Below are 27,831 nucleotides of genomic sequence, written 5' to 3'. Positions count from 1 at the left end.
AGAAAAATATAGTTTCCATTTATTTAACCCCCAAAAATTATATTCACAAGAGTAATAAATGTTGAGCTCATAAAAGAGGTCAAAGAAACAAAACTGAACTCAGGCAACGACTGCAAACTTAACAAACCAAATGACTGCTACAAACATACATAATTGACCTAACATGAAATGACATACAAGGGTATATATAATGGCTGATCAGACCATTGTGACACATGAGGGGTAACAAACAAACACAATCATAAATCACAAACGATGCAGTATTAATAAACTAAACACCAAAGAAGAAAATCAAAAACCCCATTAAACCCTAAACTCAAATATTTAATTAAATACAAATACTTTGTTTTTAAAGTAAACAAAACACACATTACCCCCTTCAGCAGGAAGTGGTGGTGTGGTCCAATTATCTTCCTTCATATTTAATGGTTTCAAACCCTGGCTACCATCTTTTGTCCAGCAACTCCCAGGGATGATGGCAGGTAAGAAATAAAAAGACAAAAGTTAGTCAGAAAGCAAAGAAATGAAGTAGTATGAATACATAAGTAAACTAAATGTGCGCGCTTACAAATAGAACAAATGTATCCAAACCAATCAATAAAGTTATTGGCAACTAAAATATATTACTATGTTCAAATGAAGAATGAAAATACAAAAGTTACCGACTTTAGAGTGTAGCCACAGGTTTGGCCATCACAGAGTAAAAGAGTAAAAGAAGAACTGACTGCGTTACAGCACCTGCTGCTTGTTGAGAGTAAAAGCAATACACGCTTTCACTCTGAAAACTCGCTAAATATAGCGACAAAGTCGCTAAGTTGGCAACACTGGTTGCCAACCAAGAAGAAGAAGAATCTGTAAGCCAGGAGGGAGGGGTGAGTGAGTGATTCGTCTATGCTACGATTCAGCACAGGAAGGGAGGGGGTGAGTGAGTCAGTGATTCGTTCAACTCGTTTGAGCTGTGAGCCAGGAGGGAGGGGGTGAGTGAGTCCTGAGTGATTCGCTTATGCTACGATTCAGCACAGCAAGGGAGGGGTAACTCAAATGTGCTGTTAGCATGTTTGCTGAGAGATGCTACTGTGAACAGAGGAGCTATTGTCTTGATGTGAGCTTCTACTCAGGGTTTTTTCTTCCAGTTCAGAGCAGAGATGTTTTTGTTAAGAAACTGGCTGTTGTTTTTTCTCCCCACAATTTTAATTATAAGCTAGATATATTTCTACTAATGGAATTAGTTTGCTAACAGCAACAGAGATGAGTCATTGAGTCAGTTGCGCTTGTGAATCATGATTCACGAGTCAGTAAAGTAATTATCGAGTATTGAATGATTCGTTCACGAATCGAACATCACTATAGCTAGGTCTCAGGACCTAGCTAAGAACGGTGGTTACGGATAAGCTTACAAACACGTTTAACTTACCGAAAAAGTGCAGCGGGGTGCCGGGTCCTTCTGTCGGGTAGTCCAGTATACTGAAGAACACCTCAGGCTGTCAGATTAAAACAGTCGTCATGGTTTTGTAACGTAAACGCTGGAGCTCCTGTCTGCACCCCCGCTCTATCTCCCATTCCCGAACAGAGATACGTAAGTTTGTGCGTGACTGCAGCTTCCAGTCAAAGCTGTTACAATTACATCACACCCCAATTTCACAGCATTATGTAATGTAATTAGAATCAAACGTATGAGAAAGGAGACCCCTTGAACATAAAACAGCATCGTATGAACTACTGACGCTGTCACGTCGTCCATGTTTGTTACAGTCATTGGCTGGGACCTGACAACAGCGCCACCTGAAGGAGGCTTCTCTCTGTCTGATAGCTTGTGTTCTGACACCTGAGACCTGAGTCCTGACAATTGAGGCCCTGACATCTGAGACCTGACACCTCAGACCTGACACCTGACGAGTTTTTGTCTGAGACCTGACACTTGACAGCTTTTTGTCTGAGACCTGACGGATGTCCTAAAATGTACACCATACTGCCATTTCTTTTTGTGAGAGCTGAGTTTCAGTACCAGCTAAAAAGGACTGTTTAAGTTTAGTTTCAAAACCACCAAATAACAAGCTGAGTTTTGTGTTTCTAAGACTGTAGGAGATAAGGCTCGGGACTGGACGACGCTAACGCGTTGACGCCGTGCAGTAACAACATTTCTGCCTCTTTCATGGCTCTGTACTTTATTCTTGTTAGTGCCACATGGTCTAACAATCCAGCTTTAGGTGGCTTCCAGGTGGCTACCAGGTGTGCAGAATACAGTTTAATCAAAAAGTTTGAAAGCTGTGGCTACAACTGTAGCTTACCTCCACCAGTGTGTGAATGTGAGAGTGAATGAATAGTGGAACTGTAAAGCGCTTTGAGGGTCTTGAAAAGCGCTATATAAATGCAATCCATTATTATGATGATGTTTCACAATATTAAAAAAATCCTAACTTCACAGACACAGTTCACAATAAACAGCTTGTGTGCTTGCTGTGATTTCTTGAGCTCATAGTAACTTTAAAATTATTTTCCAGTGTTATTCCCTTTTATCCTCTTTTGAACCTTGAATGCTGTTAGAGGCCGTTCAAGTCCACTTTGTTCTGGGGTTGTTTTTTTTTCTCTTTTAGCCGTCGGGTGCCAGCCTGTGGAGGGGGGAGGGGGGGGGTACTGTCAGGGTTCCTGGGTCGGTGATCCAGTGTTTTCGGTTTTGTTCATGTTCAGTTTATTTTGCCACTTCCATGTGCTCACTTCCTGCTTTTCCTTTGTTGCTCGTCTTGTGTCATTAGCCAGATTATGTTCAGCTGTGTACTCACCGGTCTCTCATTATCATCCTCATCAGTCTGTGTATTTAAGCCCTCTGTTTCTACTCGTTCACTGTCGTGTCATTGATGTTAATGTCGTCTGTATGTTCAGTTCGTCAACCGGTCAGTCGTTCGTTCGTTCGTTCAGTCAGTCAGTCAGCCAGCCAGCCATTTCCTACCTCTGTACTGTTTGTTCACTCCATCGGCAATAAACATCCACCTTCACCTACCTGCCTGTGAGTCCAGTGTTTGGGTCCTCCTTCTCTCATCCACGACACTACTCCTGACACAGTAAATAAAAGCCTGTTTAGAAAATGTCAGAAGCAGAAAGTTAAAATATTTGTGTTAAACTGAAGAGAGAAAAGGTAAAAAGTTATCAGAAAAAATAATACTCAAGTAAATTACAGACACCTGAAAGAATTTTAGTCAAGTACAGCAAGAAAACTATTTGTACTTTGTTACTTTCCACCGCTGATTAAGCACAGTTTCAAATAAGATAAAGAAATCAATAAGTAATAGATTTGATCCAAACACTTTTCTACTTTAATTGCACACTGAAATCAATGTGTAACAGATTTCCTTTTATGGTCAACGTCGTCTCCATAATTGGTTTTAGCACCAATTGGCTGCCCCTCTGCTGGCTATCTGAAGCTCACCAACCAGGAAAAAAAATTGTCTCTAGTTTTACTCTTTTAGCACAGTGTGAAAGATGAATACTTAATTTGATTGTTTCTGCTTGTATTTACAGTCATGTGTTGGTGTTTGTTATGTAGGTGTGTCAACTTTTTTACATTTTGTATTTTTATTATATTCTCATTGTGTGACCTCCCTATATTTATGTACAGCACTTTTGCGAACTTTATAGTTTTTAAATGTGGTTTATAACTGGATTAGATTGAAGAGGCAGAGCTAAAACTTGTTATTTAGACAGAGTATGAACTGAGGGGCTGCACCAAGTCCTAGAATAAGATAAAGAATCATTACTTTGTCCTGTGAATCATGCCAAGATACACTAACAGAGTCTCTGATTAAAAAACATGGAATATGAAGCAGAATAAGACACCTTTAATATGTGTCATCTCTCAGGTAAATGCTTCAAACATCGCCTCAGCTGTCAAGGAAAACATCTTCAGACGACTTCCTGGACTTTGTCGGCGTTTGAAGAGACGCAGAGTCACTGTCCTGGTAAAAATAAACTGACACCTCAGGGAAGAACCACTCAAGTCCTTTCAAAATAAAGCATGCCACCTGAGTGTCCACTGTGATTCATTTTCAGTGTAACTTGGAGAAGTTCTGTTGGGGGCGGAGTCAGACAAGTCATTCAGGTCAGCTGTGTCAGTGCCCGCGGGGTTCCAGGTGTTCACATTTCTTTCTCCACAGCCTCTGAGTGATAATGCTTTTTAATAAATATGAGAAAACTTTTTGTAAAGAGTTTTTTTTTGTTTAGATTAAAATATTTCACATAGCACACACAGTATGATACAGACTGAAGCTTTAACACATTGTGAAAGTTAAATATCAAGGAATGTTTGAATAAAAAAAATGCCTACTTTCTGATGTGAATGAGAATTTATAAAGAAGAAAGAAGTGTGGTGAATAATATATGATAATGCAGATGTTAATCATACAAAGTAAACTGGAGCGGACCCTAAATGTTGTGATATTTTGATACCACGGTTAGCATTTACAGGAGATTGTTTTATACAGGAAAACTGTTACTCAATAAGGCCCATCTACTAGTTGTTTTTCTCTTTCTCTGTGACCCAAGAATTAAGGTGTAAGACTCACAAGCTGGTCCCCCAAGGTCGAAAACACCACAGAGATGAGACCACTTCCTTACTCCCATCCTCCCTTTTTCTTTATCTCCTGGAAAAGGCTCGTTAAAGGCTAGGTGGTTTGTTTCAGAATTCACTAATGAAAGAACTCTGTATTTTATGTCTAGGAGTGTATTTTGCTGGGATGATCATAAATTATAGCTGAACTGATAAACTACACAAGGGATACTTTGCTCAGAAGGCAGGAAGACGTTTCCTTATTTAGTCTGTACCGGTTTGAACTGGGAAAGCTGACACACGAACCTTTTTTTCCTCTATATAAACTGCTGTGTATCAAATAAACCTTTGAGTCGATTTGGGAAGACAACCTGAAGCAGTCTGTGTTTCCTTGTTCTCCCAAGCTGCTCCCGGCGCTGTAACTAACCCAGCTGAATGGCATACCTGAGTGTTACTTTAAATAATTAGGAATCTTAGAAGGAAAGGACAGAACTCTGCTTATCGCTCACGCCACGGAGGAAACCCGGGACGGCAATTTCCTTCACTAAACACACTTTGATCCGTGTAATAGATCTTATAATTTGGATTCAGAGAGTTTATAAATGTTGTTGTTCATGCAAAGTCACACACAAATCCGATTTCATTCCATCAGCATGATGTTCAAAATTGAAAGCATATCAGCACTTCACTGAAATGAAAAACAGGAATAATGATAATCAACACTGATATGATGTGAATCACTTTTGTCGATGGTTTTCATTAATGGTTTGATAATGCATCGCTATGAATTATGGAATGTAATTACTTCCTCTCATAAAGGATGCTTTAGTGTCTCCTCTGCAAAAAGAGGTAATAAAGGTAGCACTGAAGCACATTTCCTTTTGAGAGAACTTAACTAGCTCTGACTGTGGCCACAGAGACTTCAGGTTCAGTGTTCAGACGGATCAGGCCTGTTCAGTTTCCACCTGCTGCTGACACAACTCCACGATTCCCTCAGGGATTTGAATTCCAGGTGCAGAATTTTAACCAGGGACAACCTTGGATCAAAGCTGGACAACTGCTCAGCCATTGAGTCCACTTCTCTTGGAGGACGGTGTCTTGTTCTTGGCTGGGAAAGATGAACTCTGAACACTTACACATGTGAGTGAGAAGCGGGGAGAGAAGCTGCTGCCTGCGAGTTTGCTGTAGGAGAAGTGCACTGGCAGAGAGAAGAGAGCTTGAGTTTGACCAGGTACCAAAGCAAATTTTTCATACTGGACAAATAATGTAAATATGACGGTGTATCACAAAAGATTGATATCAAACTGATCACTTGACCTATATTATGTTACTTGCTCTTCAAGTGAATGAACAAATGGCGAAATGAAAAGCCGAACAACAATGCTGTTTTTTTTAGAGAGTCTTAGCTTACATGTGTGTTTATTTCATATTTTCAGTTATTACCTTACACAGCTAAATAAAGCACTCTAAATCGGTTTTAGTTATGCAAGAAAGTGCAATAAACTACAAAAAAATTGAAAATCGTTTTTGTTTTTTTAACATATATTTCTAGTTAGAGAAATTTAAGAGGCTTATCCCTCAAAACTGTAAATACAAAAAAGTTGCACAAAATAGTTTCCCACCACAGGAAATTTATTTTGAGTGTCTTCATAGTTTTATTTTTGAAATACACCAACGAAAACAAATATTATAGTCCTAATTTGCAAAAAAGCAGCATATGCATCTAAATAAATTATTTCCAGCAGTGCAATTTGAGTTCTAAGCATCCCAGACACGACACAGAAAGTCATAAAGTCAAACATAACTTTTAAAAACACCAGTATATGCTCATGAGGCCCTGATGGTAAAAAACTACATTTCCGCGAAAATGACGCCACTTCCGGTTTCGGGGCAGGTAATGCGATAGTTCACGCTGTCGTCTATTGTAACTAGGAAGTGGTATGAACAGCTGATCGGATCGGCAAAGCGTGTTTCTGGAATATTATGTTTTTGTTGCTGCAAGTGCTTTTTATGCAGTTTCTGCAAAGCTATATGTGGAAGGAAACTGTGACCTAGGACAAGCTGATGGCATAAGATGTAAGTACAACTCCTCCGGTTTCATATGCAAAAAAAATTATTGCTAGCTTACATGGCTGCAGTGCTACCGGGATTTAAAAGTAGTTGCGCAAAACGGAGCGTGCCCGCTCTGACCGGTTTTAAAGGGTTAAAGCGTGGAAGTACTGACCTTACTTTGAGTTTGATTCTGTAAAAAGTGACAAAAACATTAGCTGTTCACTGCATGGGAAGAAAACATTCTTTTTACAGCGAAACTCCCCCCCCTCCCCTAAACTTCCGAGCAAGCACTGAGTACGCTGCCACGGTAATGTGAAATTCACAGAGAAACTCCCAGATCCTTCCACTGACTGCTGCGACACACCTGCACCAGGGCAAACCTCCGCCTGCCCCACTCCTGCTATACAGGTGAAATAGAGCAAATAGAGAAATAGAGCAACAGGATTGCTGAGTCTTTGATTTTATTTATTTTCTGCTGTGTTTTACTTGCATCTATTTAAAAGAGTGAGTGTAAATGGCCTGCATTTGTATAGCGCTTTTCTAGTCCTTAACATATTTGACATAAGATAAAAAACAACAACAACATGAAATCCAACATACCTGATAAAAAAGGTAAAAGAAAGAAAGGCCTCCAAGTAAATAATTTGCCCACTCCAGCTTCTACGACCAAATACAAACAGTGGGGAAGAGGGTTAGCTCAACCCACCACAACTTCCAAGCTAGCAAGGAGTATATATTCATGCTAGCATTTAGGGCACCTAAAACACATTTATGATACACACATACTACACACTTATAACATTAACCAGCCAGCCCACCAAGATCAGGAGCACCTATCATAGGAGGGGTCTCATGAACGCCATCTTCGACTGGGTCAGCGGCGGATTGCTGATGGATCCATGATAGTGTGCGGTCATCACACTCGCCAATGCTGGAGACGGAATCCACAGTACGGGTGGCAGGAGGTACGCTCCTGTGTCCCCAAAAGATGTCACAGACCCATCCAGGTCAGACTCAGGGGGGCCACTGACAACGCTCACAGCAGGATGTGCAGGATCGTCGTTCAATGTTGTATCCAAGGGCAAAAAGTTAACTTGAAGGAGCAGGTTGCGATGCACCACACGCTCATGACCTTCTTTGTCTCTGATACGGCAGATGTGAAGAGCAGGATCCAAGTCGACTACCGTGTACACAACAGGTCCCCATTTGTCAGAGAGCTTCCTTTTTCCTCTGACTCCCTTGTTTGCCAACAACACCTGGTCCCCTAGTGATAGAGGCAGACCCTTCACCTTTCTGTTGTACTGGTCAGACTGGTGTCTCTGCTCCATCGTGATGTGCTCCTTGGCTTGGAGCATAGCAGAGCACAGGTCATCCATCAGTGACTTGACATAGATATCATAGTCACAAATGGTGTCATCATGAAGGACATCCCGAAACATGAGGTCAATTGGCAACCTTGGGACCCTCCCAAACATCAGGTAGAATGGCGCAAAGCCGGAGGTCTCGTGTGCTGTACAGTTATACACAAACGCTATGGACTGTATCATCTGCGGCCATTTCTGCTTACATCTGGGGGGGGAGGGACCGTAACATGTTTCCAAGGGTGCGATTAAATCTCTCTGTGGTACCATTACCCATGGGGTGGTATGGTGAAGTGTGGGATTTGGCAACACCACCCAAAACCAGAAGCTCTGCAAGCAGCTCACTCTCAAAACTAGCTCCCTGGTCAGAGTGAATGCGCTGAGGGAAGCCATACACACAGAAAAATCCATCCCAGAGCTTTTTAGCAACTCTCTTAGCTGTCTGATCCGGGCAGTGGAATGCATGTGCTAATTTTGTGAAGTGGTCAGTAATCACAAGGACATCCACAGACTTGTTGTTGCTGTCCTCAGCTGACCAGAAGTCAATGCACACAGGTTCCAGTGGAGCACAGGTCTTAATGCTTTCTAACGGGGCCCTAGCTGCTGGCTCTGGGGTCTTGCTGAGAACACACCTGCGGCAATTTCTCACATGATCGCGCACATCCTTCTCTATATCATACCAGAAGAAACGCTGACAAGCCAAGGAGAGTGTGAGTGTGCGAGGTTGACCTTGATGACCAGCATTGTCGTGTATGCCAGACAGCACCACTTGTTTTAGGGAGTCAGGTACCACAAACTGGAATCTCTTGTGTTTGGCCAGTGGGTCCCTCACAACTCTGTAGAGGACACCATTGAGGAATGTGAGCTAATCCCATTGTTTCAGGAGCAGCAACGTATGTTGGTGCTCTGACAAATGGGGACCTGTTGGGTCTGCGCTTACGCTCAACATAGCGGGCTACTCTGGAGATCCCCTGTTTGATGAGACAGGAGATCAGCACGGGACAGTGCATGAAAGACATCACAGTCAGGTGGACTAATGGAGGTCAGGTGACCAGCGAGGGATGTTGCACGCTGGCGAGAAGCAGACTCCCACTCACAGAGGGAAGGCATGTCATCAGTTGACAGAGACACATCAAGCACAGCAGAGGGTGGAGCACTGCGTATCGATTGAGGTTGACAGGTCAAACGGAAGGCATCTTGGACACTGGCATCTTTCACATCACTGATTTGCTCTAGCAGCTCAAAGTAAGGCTCCGACAGGAGGCGCTGGGCCAAAGGCCTCACAAATGGTTCCCTGCTCAGGGTGTCTGCCACGATGTTCAGCTTTCCAGGAGCATATTTGATCTCAAAGCAGTATGGTGCAAGCTTAGAGACCCAACGCTGTTCACAGGCATCCAGCTTTGGCTTAGTCAGAATGTATGTGAGAGGATTGTTATCAGTCCAGACAGTGAACCGGTGACCCTTGAGCCAGTGGCTGAATTTATCGCACACAGCCCATTTCAGAGCCAAAAATTCAAGCCGGTGTGCTGGGTATTTGGCCTGACTGCGGCTGAGAGACTTACTAGCAAAGGCTATAGGTCTTGCTCTCTCCTCACCAGTTGGCACCTGGGATAATACAGCACCCAGCCCATCCATGGAAGCATCAGTTGAAAGGATGAATGGCCTCTCAAAATCAGGATGTGCCAGCACCGCACACCTGAGGAGTGCACCTTTGAGTCCCTCAAATGCCTTCTCGCAAGCAGGAGTCCAGTCTTGAGGGGTGAGCTTACGAAAGGTTCCAGGTTTCCGACTCCCATGGCAGCCTTTAGTCCTCTTCTGACTGGCAGTTAGAGCAAAGAGTGGCTTTGCAATATGAGAGCACCCTGGAATGAAATGCTGGTAAAACATCACCATGCCAAGGAAGGATCTCACTTTCCTCTGAAAAGGGGTGCGACCGTCACCATCCATAAGGTCAGTCTTCTGAAAACTGGCGATAACCCTCACTTTATCCCGATCAACCGAGACACCACCAGCATCCACGACATGACCCAAAAACCTCACATAGCGTCTGAGAAAGTGACATTTTTTCTGCGTCAGCTTCAGATTGCTAGTCCTCAGGCGAGAGAAAACAATCTCGAGACATTTTAGGGCCTCCTCTTCTGAAGGTGCAAACACCAGCAGGTCATCAAGATAACACAGGAGGCTGGAAAAGTTCAAGTCACCAAAGATGCTGAGCATCATCCGCATAAAAGATGCTGGGCTGTTGCATAGACCCTGGGGAAGTCTGTTGTACTCATACAGGCCAAGAGGTGCAGTGAAAGCCATGTACCATCTGTCAGACTCATGGAGGGGAATGTTGTAGAACCTGGATGTGAGGTCCATGGTGCTGAAGAAAGCATTCCCACCAAGGGCAGCAAGGCAGTCAGCCTGATGGGGCAGTGGGTGAGCATCCTTAACGGTTTTGGCATTGAGCCAGCGGAAGTCAGTGCATATCCTCAAGTCACCTGACTTCTTCCAAACCATTACCAGTGGTGCGGCGTATTTGCTGGTGGACTTACTGATGATGCCTTTCATCTCCATGTCTGACAGCACCTCTCGCAACTTATGATAGTGAGCCGGGGGTACTCTGTGATAGGGAAGCCTGAAAGGGTGGTCATCAGTGAGGTGGATATGATGGACAAAGTCTTTCACCTCACCACAGTCCAGTTTGTCTCTAGAGAACACATCTTGGTAAGTCAACACAAGCCCCACCAATTTCCTCTTCCACCCATCTGACACTTCACAGCCCTCAATGTCAATATCAGCCAACCCAGCGTCTTTGAGTAGCTGTGCAGAGTCAGGCACAGAGTCTGATGAGGGAGGATTGCAAAATGCATGTAAGAAGAAAAATACCTTATACAGAGAATTTATAATGAACAGAAGTACAGAAGCTGAAAATAAATACAAGAAATATAAAAATAAATTAACGAGTATTTTAAGGTCATGTAAAAAGGAATACTATGAAAAATTACTGATTATGAATAAAAATAATATTAAAGGGATCTGGAAAACATTAAATACCATCATCAAAAAGGGCTCGGGGCAGGCAGACTATCCTTCGTATTTCGCAAATAATGATAGAAATATTACTAATATGAGAGATGTGGTAAATGAGTTCAATAAATTCTTTGTAAGTGTTGGGCCAGACTTGGCTGAAACAATTCCTGATATAACAGATTCTGTAGAGAAAGAAACTAGACTCATTGACCGCAATCCTCATTCAATGTTCTTAACGGTGGTGGAAGAAATGGAAATCATTGATATTGTTGGGAAATCACAAACAAAAAACTCTACAGACTCTGACGACATTGATATGGAAATCGTTAAGAGAGTGATAGAGGGCATTTCCAAACCCTTAACACACATTTGCAATTTGTCCTTACAAACTGGTACATTCCCAAAACAAATGAAAACAGCTAAAGTAACACCACTGTTTAAAAATGGTGACAGACACCAATTCACAAATTATAGGCCTGTCTCTCTACTTTCTCAATTTTCAAAAATACTGGAAAAAGTCTTTAGTAATAGACTTGACAAATTTATAGATAAACACAAAATAATAATGGACAGTCAGTATGGTTTCAGATCAAATAGATCAACATCATTGGCATTAATGGAACTGATCGAAAATATCACCAACAATATAGATAAAAGACAATGTATAGTTAGTGTATTCATTGACCTAAAAAAAGCTTTTGACACAATTAATCATGACATATTACTTGATAAACTGGAGTATTATGGCATTAGAGGAGTGGTGTTAGAATGGGTAAAGAGTTATTTGAGAGACAGGCAGCAATTTGTGAAAATTGGGGAATATCAATCAGAGTGTATGGACATTGTTTGTGGAGTTCCGCAGGGGTCAGTATTGGGACCAAAGCTGTTTATCCTCTATATCAATGATATATGTATCAGATATACTACAGTTTATTCTATTTGCAGATGATACAAATATTTTTTGTGCTGGAGAGAATTTACAGCAGCTTTTGGAAATTGTCACACAAGAAATGATTAAACTGAAAACATGGTTTGATAGAAATAAGCTATCATTAAATTTGGAATTTATGTTATTCGGAAATTGTAAAAAAAGATGCAGGAGCAAAATTATTAGTAAACAATGTTGAAATAGAGCAAGTTTCGGATACAAAATTTCTGGGTGTGATAATAGATAACAAAATCTGCTGGAAACCTCACATAAAGCATATACAAGCCAAACTGTCAAGAAGCATCTCCGTACTGAGTAAAGTTAAATATTTTTTGCCTTCCAAATCACTCCGGGTACTTTATTGTTCACTTATATTGCCATATTTGGAATACTGTGTGGAAATTTGGGGAAACACATATAAAACTGCACTTCAACCAATATGTAAAATTTAAAAAAAAAAGCAATCAGGATGATTACTAAAGCAGGATTTAGAGACCATACTAACATCATGTTTTTGAAATTAAAAATACGGAAGTTTATGGATCTTATAAAATATAAAACTGCAAAAATTATGTACAAGGCCAGATACAATATGTTACCAGGAAATATACAGAGGATGTTCTATGACAGAGAAGGAGACTATGAATTGAGGGGGAAATTGAATCTAAGGATTCTTAAAGCACGGTCAAAGGTTAAAACCTTTTGTGTCACTATTTATGGGGTAAAACTGTGGAATAGTTTTACTATAGATCTACAGCAATGCTCAGGAATTAGTAAGTTCATGAAAATACTTCGAAAACTGATTTTGGAAGAATATGATACCGATAAAGATGATCACCCATTGTATGTATAAAAATATCAAATTATATCCAAATTATATCAATCACGGTAGCCATGTTTATATAGGTTCTCCTTGTGTATTGTGTGGAGTATGTGATGATGGGAATTAGGTGAATTATGTGGGATCAATAAGATGTTGAGCAGGGGTAGGAATTAATAAGTATGTTCATACTTCTTCCTACTCCTTTTCAGACCAAACATTGTTACATTATGTCAGACGATTTTGTTTTATTTCATTATTTTTTTTTTTTGTTTATCTGAACACATACGTGTGTGTGTGTGTATATCTACATATATATTCGTATCTGTAAATGAAAATATATGTAGTGTGTATATATTGTTTTTTTGTTTTATATGTCTGAAACAAATAAAGATACAACAATACAATACAAAAAAAACTGGTATGCTGGTCAGTCAGAGTCTCGCAGAGACCTTGAGTGATGGGCAGGTCCTCTACAGCAATACAAGGAAAGACATCCGCAGTCTTAGCATTGCGACGAAGTGTCACAGGGCTCTCTGTTGGGTTAAGGACTTTCATAGGGACCCAACGATCTCCCCACATGGGTGTTATAATGTTCCCCACCATTATATTCTTTGGAGTGGAACGGGTTGACGTGGGTTCCACAATGGCAGTACTTTCTGGAGACACAAGGGCAGAAGCTGGCAGCTTTCCCCAAACTACATATTATTTTTGTGGCAGGAGAGTGACACTCTTCCGCAACCTGACTGTACCTACTTTATCTGGCATCACAGGAGCAGACCACCGTGAGATACAACTCAGCAACTGCAGGAAGTCTTCACAATCAGTGCCAGTGTAATTGGAGTTAATAAGCTCCCAGTAATTTGTATCAGCCTTCATCTTCTGAATGATGGGCCGGATCACATTGCTCCCCACCAGTGTTGGTCAAGTTACTTGAAAAAAGTAATCAGTAACTAATTACTGATTACTCCCCCAAAAAAGTAATCCCGTTACTTTACTGATTACTTATTTTCAAAAGTAATTAATTACTTAGTTACTTAGTTACTTAGTTACTTTTTAAAAACACGATTTACAACCTGAAGAGGTGATAAAGTGATAGATCTTTCAGCCCAATTCTACTTTTTCTACATAATCCATCATACAAAATGTAATCAAATGGAAAAGTCTCTTTTTAAAACTTGTTTTATCAGTTTTAATCTTATAACTTTATGCATCAAGCAAAACATTTAATTATATGCAACATTCTCTGACTTGAATAAATTAGTTTAACATTTAAACCTATTTTCTACACATTCCAGCACATAAAATAAAATATTTTTTGTGTTTTCACTCACTCTTTCAAACAGATGCAAGTAAAACACAGCAGAAAATAAATAAAGTCAAAGACTCAGCGGTCCTTTTGCTCTATTTTCACAAGTAACGCGTTACTGCCCATCTCTGCTCCCCACAATGAGTTCATCTTTTTGCCCAGGAACCACAAACGTTGGCACAAGCAACCTAGACCCATATATTTCCAAATCACAGATGCATTTGGGTTGTGTGAGAAGGCCACCGCAACCAACCAGCACCACATTTTCAGAGACCTGCTGCGGAATCAGAGCAACACCAGCAGCTCTTAGCTTGTAATCAGCCTCTTCACTTAGTGTGCATGACATAATTCCTGAATCAAGCATGCCTGTTAAGGACCACCGGCCACTGACGGACACTGGGGTGTAAAACAACTCACTAGCCCTGCCAACTCTTTGTGAACCCATAATAACAGTCTTCTCATCAGAGAGGCCACTACAGCAGTTAACATATATGGTTTCTGGATCTGTTACATTTGTGAGGGTTTCATTAACACTGCCCATGCTACCCCTCTCGTTACATGGGCTGGCTAGTTTAAAGCAGCATTGGTGGGAGGAGGGACTGAAATGCTTTGTTTCTGGCGCAACTGTGGGCATTCACGCCTCATGTGTCCAGGGTCAAAGCGGCTGTGGCATAGCTTGTACAGCCTACAATGCAAATGGGTTGTGTGTTCATGTGAGCCACACACTCTGCAAGAAGCACGATAAGCACTGCGGTGCCCATGGGAATGACCCGTGGGTTGTGGGCACCTAGGACCAGTGATGCAGTGCACATGGACAGAACCTTGTCAAACAGTGCTACCATCTGTTGAACATCTGGCTCAGCTGGAGGAGGGCCGGAAACTGGCAAAGATTGGAGCATGACATGAGGAGTCGAGGGAGGACAAGCCGAGGGCTGCTGCACACTTACCATGTCACCAGAAGAGAGAGGCTGACATGTGTCTGCAGAGGGAACAGAGGGCATAGGGTACGAGGCTGGCTCATGTGTTACTGGGACTGCTTGAGCACTACTGGAGTGGGGCTGGCTGTTAACAGTAACAGGGCTCAGATGTGGGATGGACAGACATGCTGTATTATGAGACAAAACACTAGACTGTCTTACTTTCCTCACATAGTTGTCCAGACGGTTCTGAACCTCAGCCGCAGTCCATTCCTCAGGAGCCTTCAGTTGAAAAGACAAGGCAAGACTGTGATCAGGACAGTGATTAATGAACATCGAAACAACCTCACCACTGGGGTCCTCTACCAGTTTGCCACGCCTGCGGAGACACTCATCAGCAGCGTCAATGGACTTGTTCAACTGGATCCAGTAATCCATGGCATTCTCACCTGGTCGTGGCACAGTACTGTAGAAATCTTTCATGGGCAGGCTGGAATATGTCAAGTCGCTGAAGTTAGATCTCAGTATGTCAAACACAGGAGTGATAAGATCATTCCCATTCAACTCAGGGCGGCAACGAAGTGACACCTTGACCACATATCTGGCATTATAAACTAGTTTTAAAAAGAGACTTTTTCATTTGATTACATTTTATATGATGGATTATGCAGAAAAAGTAGAATTGGGCTGAAAGATCTATCGCTTTATTACCTATTCAGGTTGTAAATCATGTTTTTAAAACGTAACTTAGTAACTAATTACTTTTGAAAATAAGTAATCAGTAAAGTAAAGTAAATTACTGGTTTGTACATTTCCGATAGTTTTACTTTGCGGTCAATCGCTACTACGAAGATTTACTCCAAAATCATGTCCAAAACTCGAAAACGGAAAGATCGCGTTAAGTTACAAAGAGCAGAAGGTGGGAACACTCACTGCTGTTGTGTCATAAAAAATCTAATGATCAATTTAAAGAGTTTAGATCGATCAGTTGTTTACGTCACTCAACACAAGCAGAACTGCATCACTGCAGCAGAAGACACATCGTCCACATTCAGAAGCACATCTCTGTATAGTGACTGGTCTTGTGATTTAAACAGGCAAATGTTCAGCATTCAAACTACAGGTGAAAAATAGTCAAACCAGATGTTTCCCCCGTTATGTTAATATCAGCTAGTCAAGTACACACCTACACAACATGTTAACAAACCGTGAAAAAAAGCCACACAAAAAATGAACGATTGCTGGTAAGGGTTTCTATACATTAGTATTTACGAAGGGTATGTTGTGACTTACCTTCCAAATTACAGTGGTCCCTCGCTATAACGTGGTTCACCTTTCACCTCGCTGTTTCGCAGATTTTTTAGCGCAAGTTTGCATGCTTATTTTTTTTTACGTCACCTTGTGTCCTGATCGCTGCAGACGATCTCCTCCGTGACGTCTCTTCTGTACAGTACAGAATCGCTGCATCGATCACTAGCAGTGTGACTCTGAAGTGCAGTGGATGTCGACGAAACGTTTTGCACTGTCAAAAAATAAAATTGGCTACTTGATTTCACCTATCGCTGCTTATTTTTAGAACATAACACCCGCGATAAACGAGGGACAGCTGTTTCTTATTAGTATTTTAAGTATTCTATCTATTTTATTTATTGAATTTTATTGTTTTATTTATATTTTGATATTGCTAGGGATGATGCAATGATCGGGGACCATTCTTAATTTCGTTGTTCTCATGACAATGACAATAAAGTTTCTGATTCTGATTCTGATTCTGATTACAGATACTGAGAAATATAACATTTGAATCCCTTTTCTCTTTTGCTCTGAGGCGCGGGGGAAAAAATCAACAAGTCGATGAAGATCATTTACAGATATATTGGGTAAATGCCCAAGACATCTATAGAAATGTAAATCGCGGCTTGATTCATTCATTTTCTTAACTTGTTTTGGACCGTAAACAAAGCGCGAATAGGACACCGGAAACAAAGCTCCCCACAGGAGTTTCCGCACCGGAAGTAGCATATGCTAACGTGCACATAGTTTTTTTTTTGTTTTTTTTTAACGTGCTCATAGTCTATCACCTGATTTCAACAGCAGCTGACGTAGGCCGTGTCCCAATTAACAGCGGCCTCCCATGGACGAACATGATAGAGCCTGCCTGAAACTAGGAGAAAAATTGAAACGGGAGTGGCATCCAGGGAGGGAAACGTGGGTGTACGGGGCGCGGGAGCCAACCCTGATGCGCGGCCTGTGAAATGCGACCCAGGGGTACTCTGGGACCCCCGGGGTCCGGAGCTGCCCCGAAGGGGAGCACAAGGGTTAAGCCCACGTTGGCAGCTTCAGTGCTAGCATAGCCATGGTCACTGACTTTAGCATGCGACGACGTCTTAACATTGGGGTTTGACGGCACAAATTGCAGCTTTGCATTCTTAATAACCTTTTAGACAAATTGCATCAATATGATTGTATTTGGTCCCCCTTTACAAGCTGGCTTTCTGTAACTTGAAGAACAGAGGAGTAATGACAGAGTGGTGGTGTGGGAATTGGTGTGCGAAGAAAGAATAGGATAACTTCCCTTTGTTTTGTTTTTTGTTGTTGTGTTTTGTTTTTGTTTGTTTGTTTTTAAACTATTTATTTATGTAGTTATCCTTAAGCTCTGTTATTGAAGTTTAAAATGAAATAAATAAAAATTGTTGATGATAAAAAAGTTTAAACTTCAAAGCTCATGCATGCATGCACATCCAGTGCTCAGTGTCTAATTGTGTGTTTGTGTTTTTACCTTTTTGCAGTAGCGCAGTGAAACATTTGGGCGGTGGATAAATAATGGAAAATAAAATTCAGACTACAGACAGCTTCAGGTGAGTACACGTGGTGCACAAGGACCAAATCTCACCTTCTCAACCTGGACAAAATGAATTATTTTACACTGATACTGTAAACTTTTGTTTGTGTGTCAGGTTTCCATACATCGGAAACAGCTGCTGCATCTGTAATTCTGTCCGTCCCGAGGAGAGTCCACACTCTACATCAGATCCTTGGCTCACCTATAATGACGCACAGGTGCTGCACACAACTGGATCTGCAGCTTGTGAGGAACAGCAGCACTCAGCCTACATCCTGTTTTACAAGAGAAACGTAAGAAGACACAGCATCTCATCCTGAAGTGAGAGAATGGCACGCCAGCTGCAGCCTAATCCAATCTCTCTTCTTTTCTTTTTTCGGTGCCCAGACACCCTTCAGTTTCATCATGTCATCCCTAACAATACAATGTAGAGTTGGATGGAGGATGAAGACAGCAGAGAGCAAAAGAAACAGGTAAGAGCAGACAGGTAGTCAGAGTTAACAAAAACTTTTAAAGCCAGTGTAGCTTCTGTTTTGAACACATTTATTGATGACAATTTTACATAAATAAGCAGTGTGTTATACTGTTATCAGATGTGGAGTCTCACTAACCACTTTAATAGTGACTTGTGTCTCAAATACTGTTTATTTGTCTTAGTTACAGATAGTGAAATAAAAATGGAACGAGAAGCGTAGGATTTTGAATTGATACCATTGGTGCATCTACTAAAGTTCTGGGGTCAGTTTGAATATCAGTGACCTTGACCTTGAGTTCAAGTTTTCTGAAAATCTTGTGAATGCTACAACTCTGTGACGAGAAGTAAGTCTCCTAGGTCTTTAAATTTGTATATAGGTGAATCTAGTAGGAAGCTGAAGGGTTGCACTGCGGGCCATCTGTAGAGGTGTAGAGTCAACAACCTGTCTGTGAACGTGGACAAAACAAAAGAGATTGTTGACTTCAGGAGAGCACAGTGGGATCACTGCCCACTTAACATGAATGGATCCTCTGTGGAGGTCGTCAAGAGCACCAGATTTCTTGGTGTCCACCTGGCGGAGAACCTCTCCTGCTCCCTCAACACCAGCTCCATAACCAAGAAGGCCCAGCAGCGTCTCTACTTCAAGCAGAAGCTGAGGAAAGCCCATCTCCCACCATCCATTCTCACCACCTTTTACAGTGGGACTAACAAGAGCATCCTAAGTAGCTGCATCACTGTCTGGTATGGTAACTGCAGCGTATTAGATCGCAGTACCCTACAACGGATTGTGAGAGCAGCTGAGAAGATCATTGGAGTCCCTCTCCCCTCCTTATAACACCCGCTTGCTGGAGGACCCCACACAGCCTTCAAACACACTCTTCACCCTGCTGCCTTCTGGAAAGAGGTCCCAGAACATCCGGGCCCTCGCTACCAAACTACGGAAAAGTTTCTTCCCACAAGCCGTCAGACCCCTGAACACTCAGTGACTGCACTGGCACACGCACACCTTCACACATGTCACTACCAAGCACTTATCTGCAGTATCTCACACTCATACACATACATACAGACACCAAGTTACTTTTGCACAATACTCAGCATTTTGCACATTTCCATTGTCTTGTGTCTGTATCGTCCTGTTCTGTCTAGTTTTGCACTGTTTTGTCTTGTTTATTTTTGCAATTTATGCACACTGCACTTTATGTAGTCCTGGGTTTGTCCGTATATGTCATATATAGCACCAGGGTCTCGGAGGAACGCGGTCTCATTTCACTCTGTACAGTACCTCTGCACGTGGTTAAAATGACAATAAAAGCCACTTGACTTGACCTGTATTTTGTAGCAGTTGCTTGGAGACGAGCACCATACAGTTCAAATGAGCATACATTCCAAAATATGCAAATGAGCCCCATACATCATAATGCTGATGTTTGCTGTTCAGGGTATGAACGTTCTATGCTGAAAGTTTATAAATATACAACCTTTGACTGCTTGTTTTCAGTTGAACTTTTGCAAAGCTGAGGAGATTTTGGCTGCGATCACATCAAGTCCAAAGATGTTTAAACTTCTTTTTCACAGAAAGGTAAGTTTGAAGAGACTCGCAGCACATTTCTCTGAATGTTTTCTTATGGTAAATAAGCATTTTTGAAACTTTTAAGGAAGCTTCTTGGATGATTTCTGTAAAAACTGAATTTTGAATCCAAATGAAGGATATTGTATTTTCTTACCATATACTTTGTTTTATGCCATTACTGATGTTGCTTTTCTTGTTTCTAAACAGAAATCACACAAACAAAACGTGGCAGAGAAGGAAATTCCTTCTACGTCTCATCAGAGGTAAAGAAATGCGCCGCTCTTTAATGCTGCTGGAGATATTTATAGCAGTGGTTTAGTTGGAGCTCTTGTTGGAGTGTAAATGTTAGTTGGAGTGTAAATGTACAAAATACATGATTTTGTTCCATTACAGTTATTAATTTTTATCTGCAATCTCCAGCATGTACTCCTTGTTAAAAATTTCCACTTTGAAAAATAACATTTACACTTTTGTCCTCATCAGCATCCCGGATGCTTGTGTTGCTGAAAATGGTCAAAAGAAGAAGAGAAAATGGAGACACCTCTGCTGTTCCTCGGTTTGCTTTTACACGAAACATATGAAATGCACATTCTCTTTAAATTGCACTTGTTAATTTAAAGTGACTTTACTTTTTTAATAAACTTATGTTTGTTCGTCCTCTGCAGCAAACTGACAGCGATGCAGAGGCAGAGAGCAACACTGTGAAGACACAAAAAAAGTGTCGCTGGTTTCTTTTTAAATTCTGGAAGGTATGTTTTATGGAAAGAGTCACTGTCATCAAGCATTTACTCACCACAGTTAAATGCGAAGAATTAAGAGCAATTTAGCACATCCATGTCCTCAAATTAAGTTCAAAGATGTTTAAAGGTTTTTTTTTTCACAGAAAGGTAAGTTTGAAGAGACTTGCAGGATGTTTCTCTAAATATTTTTTATGGTAAATAAGCATTTTTGAATCTTTTAATGAAGCTTGATGGATGATTTCTGTAAAAACTGAATTTTGATCAGAACCAAATGAAGGATTTTGTATTTCATAGGACAAACTTTAAAACTCAATTTAAAGCATGAATAAATTGTTTTTAATTTATTTAAAGATATTCCTATATATCTGCTTCATGAGCTGACAGCTCACTAAAGTGATAAATAATATGAAATAATACCAAATTTTCTAACTGGACACTTTTCATGGAGAGACTCCCTTGGTATGTTTGTTTTATGCCATTACTGATGTTGGTTTTCTTGTTTCTAAACAGAAATTACACAAACAAAACGTGGCAGAGAAGGAAATTCCTTCTACGTCTCATCAGAGGTAAAGAAATGCGCCGCTCTTTAATGCTGCTGGAGATATTTATAGCAGTGATTTAGTTGGAGCTGTTTTATTTCCCTTTTATTGGCATTTTTCTTCCACCTTGTGTATTTACATCTTTTTTACTACTTTTGGACGTCCTCCAAAATGTTTCAACTTCAAAGCTCATGCATACATGCGCATACACTGCTCAGAATCTTGACATCTTTCCTAATTTTGTGTTTGTGTTTTTACCTTTTTGGAGCAGTGTAGCATGCGGTGGGAAAAAAATAGAAAGTCAAACTGGGACTATAGACTGCTTCGGGTGAGTACACGTGGTGCACAAAGACTCACTTTGTCAAAGTGGAGAAAATGAATTATTTTACACTGATACTGTAAACGTTGCGCGTGTGTGTCAGGTTTCCAAACATCGGAAACACCTGCTACATGAACTCCTGCCTGCAGAGCCTCCTCAACATTGAGGAGTTCATAAGAGACATCAGGCGTCAGGGGGTTTTGTGGAGCACAGATCCAGAAGCTCAGCTCTTAAGGTGCGCTACGTCAACCTTCTACTTTCTTCAAAAACCTGAAGAACAAAGAGATCTAACAGCAGAAATGTCTGTTTACCCTTCCTTTCTACAGAAGGCTTATTGATGTCAGGGACTGTCACGAGTCAACAGATTATGGCCTTAAAGATCACCACCTAAGAGCTTTTAAGAAGGCATTCAGCAGTCAAGCTCCTGAATACACCGGCAGTGCACAGAAAGTGCGTCAGCTATTTGGACATTTCGTTTTTTGCTTTACCTTCTGATTTTGATGTACTGTTTTAAATCTCTCTGCTTTTCTTTCAGGACGCTCATGAATTCCTAACATTATTCCTCGATGAGGTCAAAAGGCTCACACCTCACCTGGAGAGGAACGCAGCTCTCCTGGGCCAAAGTTATAGCTGCCCAGTAGAAGACCATCACATTTTTAAAATGGAAAACATGAGGACATGCAAGAGGTAAGCCTGTCTTTCAGAAACGCAGAGCTGGTTGCAATATTTTCATATACCTCTTTTCCACGTACCTGATCTTTACTTTAACTACGTTACTCCTGAAATGTGTAGCTGCGGTCACCAATCATCACAGCAAGAGGAATTCACCAGCTTGTCTCTAGACCTTGTTCCAGAGGGGTCTATTATAAACATGTTAGAGACATACTTGAAGGTAAGATCACAAATTCCAATAGAGTTGTCGTATCAGCGATCTTAACACACCTTTTTTGTTAGTGTTTGTGTGCATGTGTGTGTGCATATGTTGAGATTTCTTTCTACCATAAAGCCTGTTTTCTCTGTGCTGTTGTTCAGGAACAAGAAATAGAATTTCGCTGTGATTGTGGAGGGACGGCCTCAGAACTGAAGTCGTCTTTTGATACACTGCCAAGGTGAGTAAGGTCACATCAGAATTGATCGACTGACCAGGTTTCCAAACTGTGGCGCATCAAATATCAGAGTTCTTCGAGACAATACTTGAGCAGTCGTTTTCTCCCATCTTCTGTTTGTGTTTGACACTCATTCTTCTTATTTTCTACCTTGTTTGTGTTTTTTTTCTTTTCTGCCAGAGTTCTGATCTTGCATCTGAAGAGGTTTGGCTTTACACAAACCTACAAGATTAAGAAGGTGGATGACCCCGTCAGGCTGCAGAGGGACTTGGTGGTGCCATCCAATCAGGTAAAAACAGACTGCAGAACGTCTCAGGCTACGTCCACACTAGCCCGGATAGATTTGAAAACTCCGTGTCCACACTGGCGTTTTCAGTCATTTTCAAATAGTTGTGCGTCTGCATTGAAACGGCCGAAAACGCTTACGTTCCAGTCCTGCGCATGCGCAAAAGTGAGTGAGAATTACAGAATTTGAAGAAAAGCTATCCGGAGCATGTACAAACTGATATTAATCTTTTTTAGGGCTGTCAAAGTTGAGAGCAATCAAAACAACTGCTGTCTAATGCACTCGGCTTATCTTTGTTTAATTGCTCACATGACTGCATCACATGACCAAAATGCGTCATCGTTTTAGAAAGTCTGCGTTTTCGAGTGTCCACACTGCGATGGGACAACTCCGTTTTGAAATGTATGCGTTTTCGAGAGCGTTTTCAAGATGCTGTGTTTTTCCTTGAGGAAAACGCCGTCTCGGTGTGGACGGGAGGTCAAAGCGGAGAGAAAACGATGCGTTTTCAAACGAAAACGCATTAGTGTGGACGTAGCCTCAGCAAATCAGCTTAATTATGGCACTGATGTGAGACTTTATGAAACTAACACTCTTTGGATTTGTTCCTTCTCAGGGTGGTGGCTGTTATAGTCTTTGCAGCATCATCAGTCATTATGGAGGCACAGAGTCAGGTAAAACAACAGACTTGTGACAAACAGAAAATGAAACTTGCTACTTTTCAGTGAAGGACTCACACACAAAAGCTTTTGATGTTCTAAGAAGCACTAAGTCAAAATCACTGTTTGCTTGAATCAGTTGACTTCCAGAAGTTGGATTCATTTGTCTTAATGTGATTTCAGGACACTACATCTGTAGTTCTGTCCATCCTGAGGAGAGTCAGCACTCTACATCAGATCGCTGGCTCACCTATAATGACGCACAGGTGCTCCACACAACTGGATCTGCAGTTTGTGAGGAACAGCAGCAGTCGGCCTACATCCTGTTTTACAAGAGAAACGTAAGAAGACACAGCATCTCATCCTGAAGTGAGAGAATTTTTAAATGTCCTGTTACCTTGTTAACCAGTTTTGTCTTCATTCTCAGTTCTGAAACAGGAAATGGAAGGAAGGAAGGAAGTTAAGGTCATCATCATGCTGAGAAGGAAAAGCAGTCGTCCCAGCCCACCATCGCACACTGGAGGACAAGTATAGGTAAGTATTGCCCTCAGGAGGGAGGGTCCTGCCAGAGAGCCTGGTCCTCCCAAGATTTCTTCCTCCAGGAGGGAGTTTTTTCTTGCCACCGTCGCCCCACATTCACTGGTCTCATCAGCAGGGACATTTTTAACCTCCTAAGACCTGAACTTTCATGGCATGCATTTTTAATTTCTCTGTGCCATTTAGGTTGATTGGGACCCGATGAAGGTAAAAACCAAGACATCAGATTCGGACTATCTTTTTTTTGTTTCTCAAAAGAATGAGATCCACATATGAGGACATTCATTTTAAATTTCGATTGAACAGTGGCAGTGTCATGTCCTCCCTCATAAGTGGATATCAGGTTTTTGAAGAGCAAAATTTTGCATTTTGGTCTAGACAACCCAAAATGTTATGTCTACATATGTGGACACCAGGTCCTAGGAGGTTAAAACAAAATCTACTAGAGATCGTCCTTTTCTGGACCAGTGTTTGGCTTGCTCTCTGGGAACAACAAATTAGTGCTGTCAGCGTTAACGTCATTAGGTAAAATGACGTTAACGCTGACAGCACTAATTTGTTGTTATTATTATTAATATTATTATTAATTTATTTGTAAAATAAATTAAATTAAAAAAAACCAAAGAAATGATTTAATTCTTTATTTTATTTTGTTTTATTAAAATCAAAATAACAACAAAAACAAAAATAACTAATAAAAAAATATTAAAAGTATTCAGCAGTGTTTTGTGAAATTTGTAATGAGCCTTAGTTAAGTTGATGTCACAGAAGTTTCTGAATCATTTAGATTGTTCAACAAACTGATTCACTCAGGTAAAGATGGTGAGCTGGAGCAATGGTACCCTTGGAGTTCAGTTTAAGTTTTCAGACAAATATTCCCTCGATCAGTTGCAGCTTCTGCTTTTAAATAAATGATTTAGCTGCAAATGTTTAGCTACAGGTAGCAAAGTCCAAAAGTGACACCAGCCAAACATGCAAAAAATGCAAGATGGTGGTGCGCACAGATACAGCGGCTCTATGCTCTCCACTTACCCAATTTCACTGTGCAAGAAACTGCACAATGACAATAAAAAGCTCTAAGTCTAAAACAGTTTCCTGTCCAGTAAAATCGGGCAATTATTCGCTCCAGAGTTTTATCCTACTCCAGGTGAGCAGCCATCGACTTGTAATGAGCCAGCTAAAACAATAATTTCTCAGTGGCTCTTCTGGCACCAACAAGTGGGTGTGTTCTTCCATCGTGCAAGTGTCACGACACACTGAACATGGTCTGAACATGGATTTTCCCTCGATATGTCTTTTCCACCAGTACTATGGGGTATTTGTGAATATCCATGACTGACCCGGCCAGGTGGCCAGCTGGTCTTTGGACAGGGTCACGGCAGTTTCAAGGTTCAACAAAATCCCTTTCACTGACAGACTGAAGTAAAGCTCCTCAAAAATGGAGGGTCTTCAAGCTCCTCAGTGGCAGGAAAAGGTTTCCCGGACCCAGTGTTGTATATTTGTTTCCCAAAAGATTGAACTAGTGGAGAGAAATCAGGTTCTGAAACCATCCAGAGGACAAAGTCTCCAACTGGTTTGTGGAAGTCCAGTTTCTCCAAATTAATCAGCAGGTGAATGTTTCTTCATGGATGGTTTTGATTCTGTTGTTATTCACGAACAAAGCCGTCAAAGCAGCATATGAAAGAAAGTCATCTTTCATTGTTGTCTCCAGCGTGTTAAAAGAGAGATCGAGCTCAGTGATGAGTTTTGAAGCGGCTGCAGGGACTTCTCCAAGGTTTTGGCTCGAACAGTCGAAGGATGTTGTTCACAGTGGTGACACTGTTGACTGGTGATTGACAAGCACTGAGATACTAACATGACAAACACAAGAAACATCATGACTTATTCTCCTGAGTGCCTGCAAAACACAAACACAAAATCAAACTCAAAGCTTTTCTCTCAGATGCTGGTGTGGCACAATCTAATGATAAAAAAGGTCATGCTAACAGCTTTTGGAGCACAGCTGCACAAAATAACAGCTTTTGGAGCACAAAATGCATTACAGGTAAACCCAGTTCCCAAACATGTTAACAAGGATAAAGAAAAAATCTGAAACAAAAGCAGGTAGTGTGGTGATTTATGTTGTGAGGATGCTTTCACTCCCATCAAAGTCACCCAGTGTTGAGAACCCAAATGAGCCCAAAAACCTCAAGTGGCTGCAACCAACAGCGAACGTCAAGAAGTGGATACTTGCATGTTGAGCCAGAAACATGCAGAAAACCCAAAAGAGGCAAGACAGCACATCTTGGTCCCACTCAGGCAGTACGAACACCTGGAAAGAGGAGCCCACAGTTCAGACCCAAGGTCACTGGTAAGGACACCAGCCAGTTATAAGTCTAGTTTTAATTTTCATTTTAGTGTTATGGCCTTTCTAAGGGTGGCCAGACCATAATATGAGGGTGATCCACCCCTGTCTGACCCCAAGCAGCACATCACACAACCAGTACAATTTTGATGGTGATTTTTTTTCACAGTGATTGAATTCTAACAAAGGAAAGGAGCGAACTATAGCTTCGGAGTGGACCCCAAAACAACAAACAAAAGGGACCGTATCTAAAGGATGTACAAAACTTATTTATGAAAAGAATAAAACCAAATGACAATGTCTTATTGATAGGTTTGTAGCATAAACCTATTCGCTGGAACGTTAAGGACAATCTGCTACACAGCAAAAAGCAAGACTCAAGGCACCAAAGTTCTCTGGTTACTCATGCATGAGGGAGACCTGGCTGGAGCCAAGTGTCGTTCCACCACTTGACCACCATCAGACTCTCAGCCAGGTTTCCCCACAGCACTCCTTTTATTGTGGTTACATGAATATGCATAGGGTCATTAACATATAACATCTTACATGGGTATACATGTGAACAAAGAATACTGTGTGTGTGTGTGTGTGTGTGTGTGTGTGTGTGTGTGTGTGTGTGTGTGTGTGTGTGTGTCAAAAGGGTCATATAACAACATGAAAGCACGAAGGCAATCATCCTTGGTCAGGAAGAGGGTAGACTAGACCCCCCCGGTAAGGAAGTCCAGCAGTTCATCTAAACAGAAAAGCACTTAGACTAAAACAAATGTAGCTACGTTAATCCTACCATAAAACAATAAAACAAGATGCGACCTCTTCCCATGCCCCCAAGATGCAGGTGTGCATTCCAGTGTGGAATACACACCAAGCCTCTGTAGCCTGTTAAAGGTCACACAACTTATCACTACACAATTGATTATACACCTCTAAGCATATATGGTTAAATGTTTCCTAATACAAATGACAATAATAAACTCTAAACCCAACACTTATCTCCCTAACTAAGAAAAACATGAGAAAAGGGTAATCAAATAAAAAGGCAGTCCACCCCTACATGCTCCTGTATAAAGAGACGGGTAACACAAAGCCTGCAGGTTGAGGTCCATGGCGGTGTCATCTTATATGTTGTCTCCAGGTCATTAGCCAATCTGTATGGGCCGTCCCATGGATGCACCAATCACGGAAAGGCACCTGCACACTCAGATTTACATATGAGACAACATTACGACAACAGTCGTAACATTAACTAAAAATGTTTTTCACCATCTCGTTTTAACTTCTGGTTTAGCTTCAGCTAACTAAAACTAAATGGACCTTGGAAATAATCACATCTTAATAGAGTGAACCATAGACTGTATAAAAGATAGGACCATTGCAACTTGACTGCAGCACTTCACTCTTTCACATAGTCCCAGCTCTTCTCTGTCATGTTTTATGGTGCTGCAAATGTCTTCAGTTGGTGAAAGGTCTGGGCT

General features: G+C 41.2%; 1 protein-coding gene across 1 annotated transcript; it reads left to right on the top strand.

The window, feature by feature from the left end:
• Nucleotides 1–21,085: 21,085 nt before the first annotated feature.
• Nucleotides 21,086–23,543, top strand: LOC146683510 (ubiquitin carboxyl-terminal hydrolase 37-like). Its single transcript, XM_085446710.1, has 9 exons — nucleotides 21,086–21,138; nucleotides 21,383–21,439; nucleotides 21,534–21,665; nucleotides 21,757–21,880; nucleotides 21,966–22,117; nucleotides 22,223–22,322; nucleotides 22,463–22,539; nucleotides 22,717–22,825; nucleotides 23,436–23,543. The coding sequence occupies exons 3-9, from the start codon at nucleotides 21,562–21,564 to the stop codon at nucleotides 23,511–23,513; spliced, it is 744 nt and encodes a 247-aa protein (XP_085302836.1). The 5' UTR covers nucleotides 21,086–21,138; nucleotides 21,383–21,439; nucleotides 21,534–21,561; the 3' UTR covers nucleotides 23,514–23,543.
• Nucleotides 23,544–27,831: the final 4,288 nt, after the last annotated feature.

This window comes from Copadichromis virginalis, linkage group LG22, assembly GCF_057382275.1.
Source record: "Copadichromis virginalis isolate Kocher_CV1m ecotype Utaka linkage group LG22, C_Virginalis_male_GT1.1, whole genome shotgun sequence".
NCBI classification, from domain to species: Eukaryota; Metazoa; Chordata; class Actinopteri; order Cichliformes; family Cichlidae; genus Copadichromis; species Copadichromis virginalis.
Note: the sequence above shows the minus strand (reverse complement) of the source record. Positions and strands in the feature narration are given on the sequence as shown.

What these genes read in the sequence shown, in the direction of transcription:
- LOC146683510 (XM_085446710.1), top strand. Translation starts at nt 21,562, where the DNA reads ATGAACTCCTGCCTGCAGAGCCTCCTCAACATTGAGGAGTTCATAAGA. An exon ending in CCAGAAGCTCAGCTCTTAAG is followed by an intron (nt 21,666 to 21,756) that starts GTGCGCTACGTC and finishes TCCTTTCTACAG; the next exon opens with AAGGCTTATTGATGTCAGGG. An exon ending in ACACCGGCAGTGCACAGAAA is followed by an intron (nt 21,881 to 21,965) that starts GTGCGTCAGCTA and finishes CTTTTCTTTCAG; the next exon opens with GACGCTCATGAATTCCTAAC.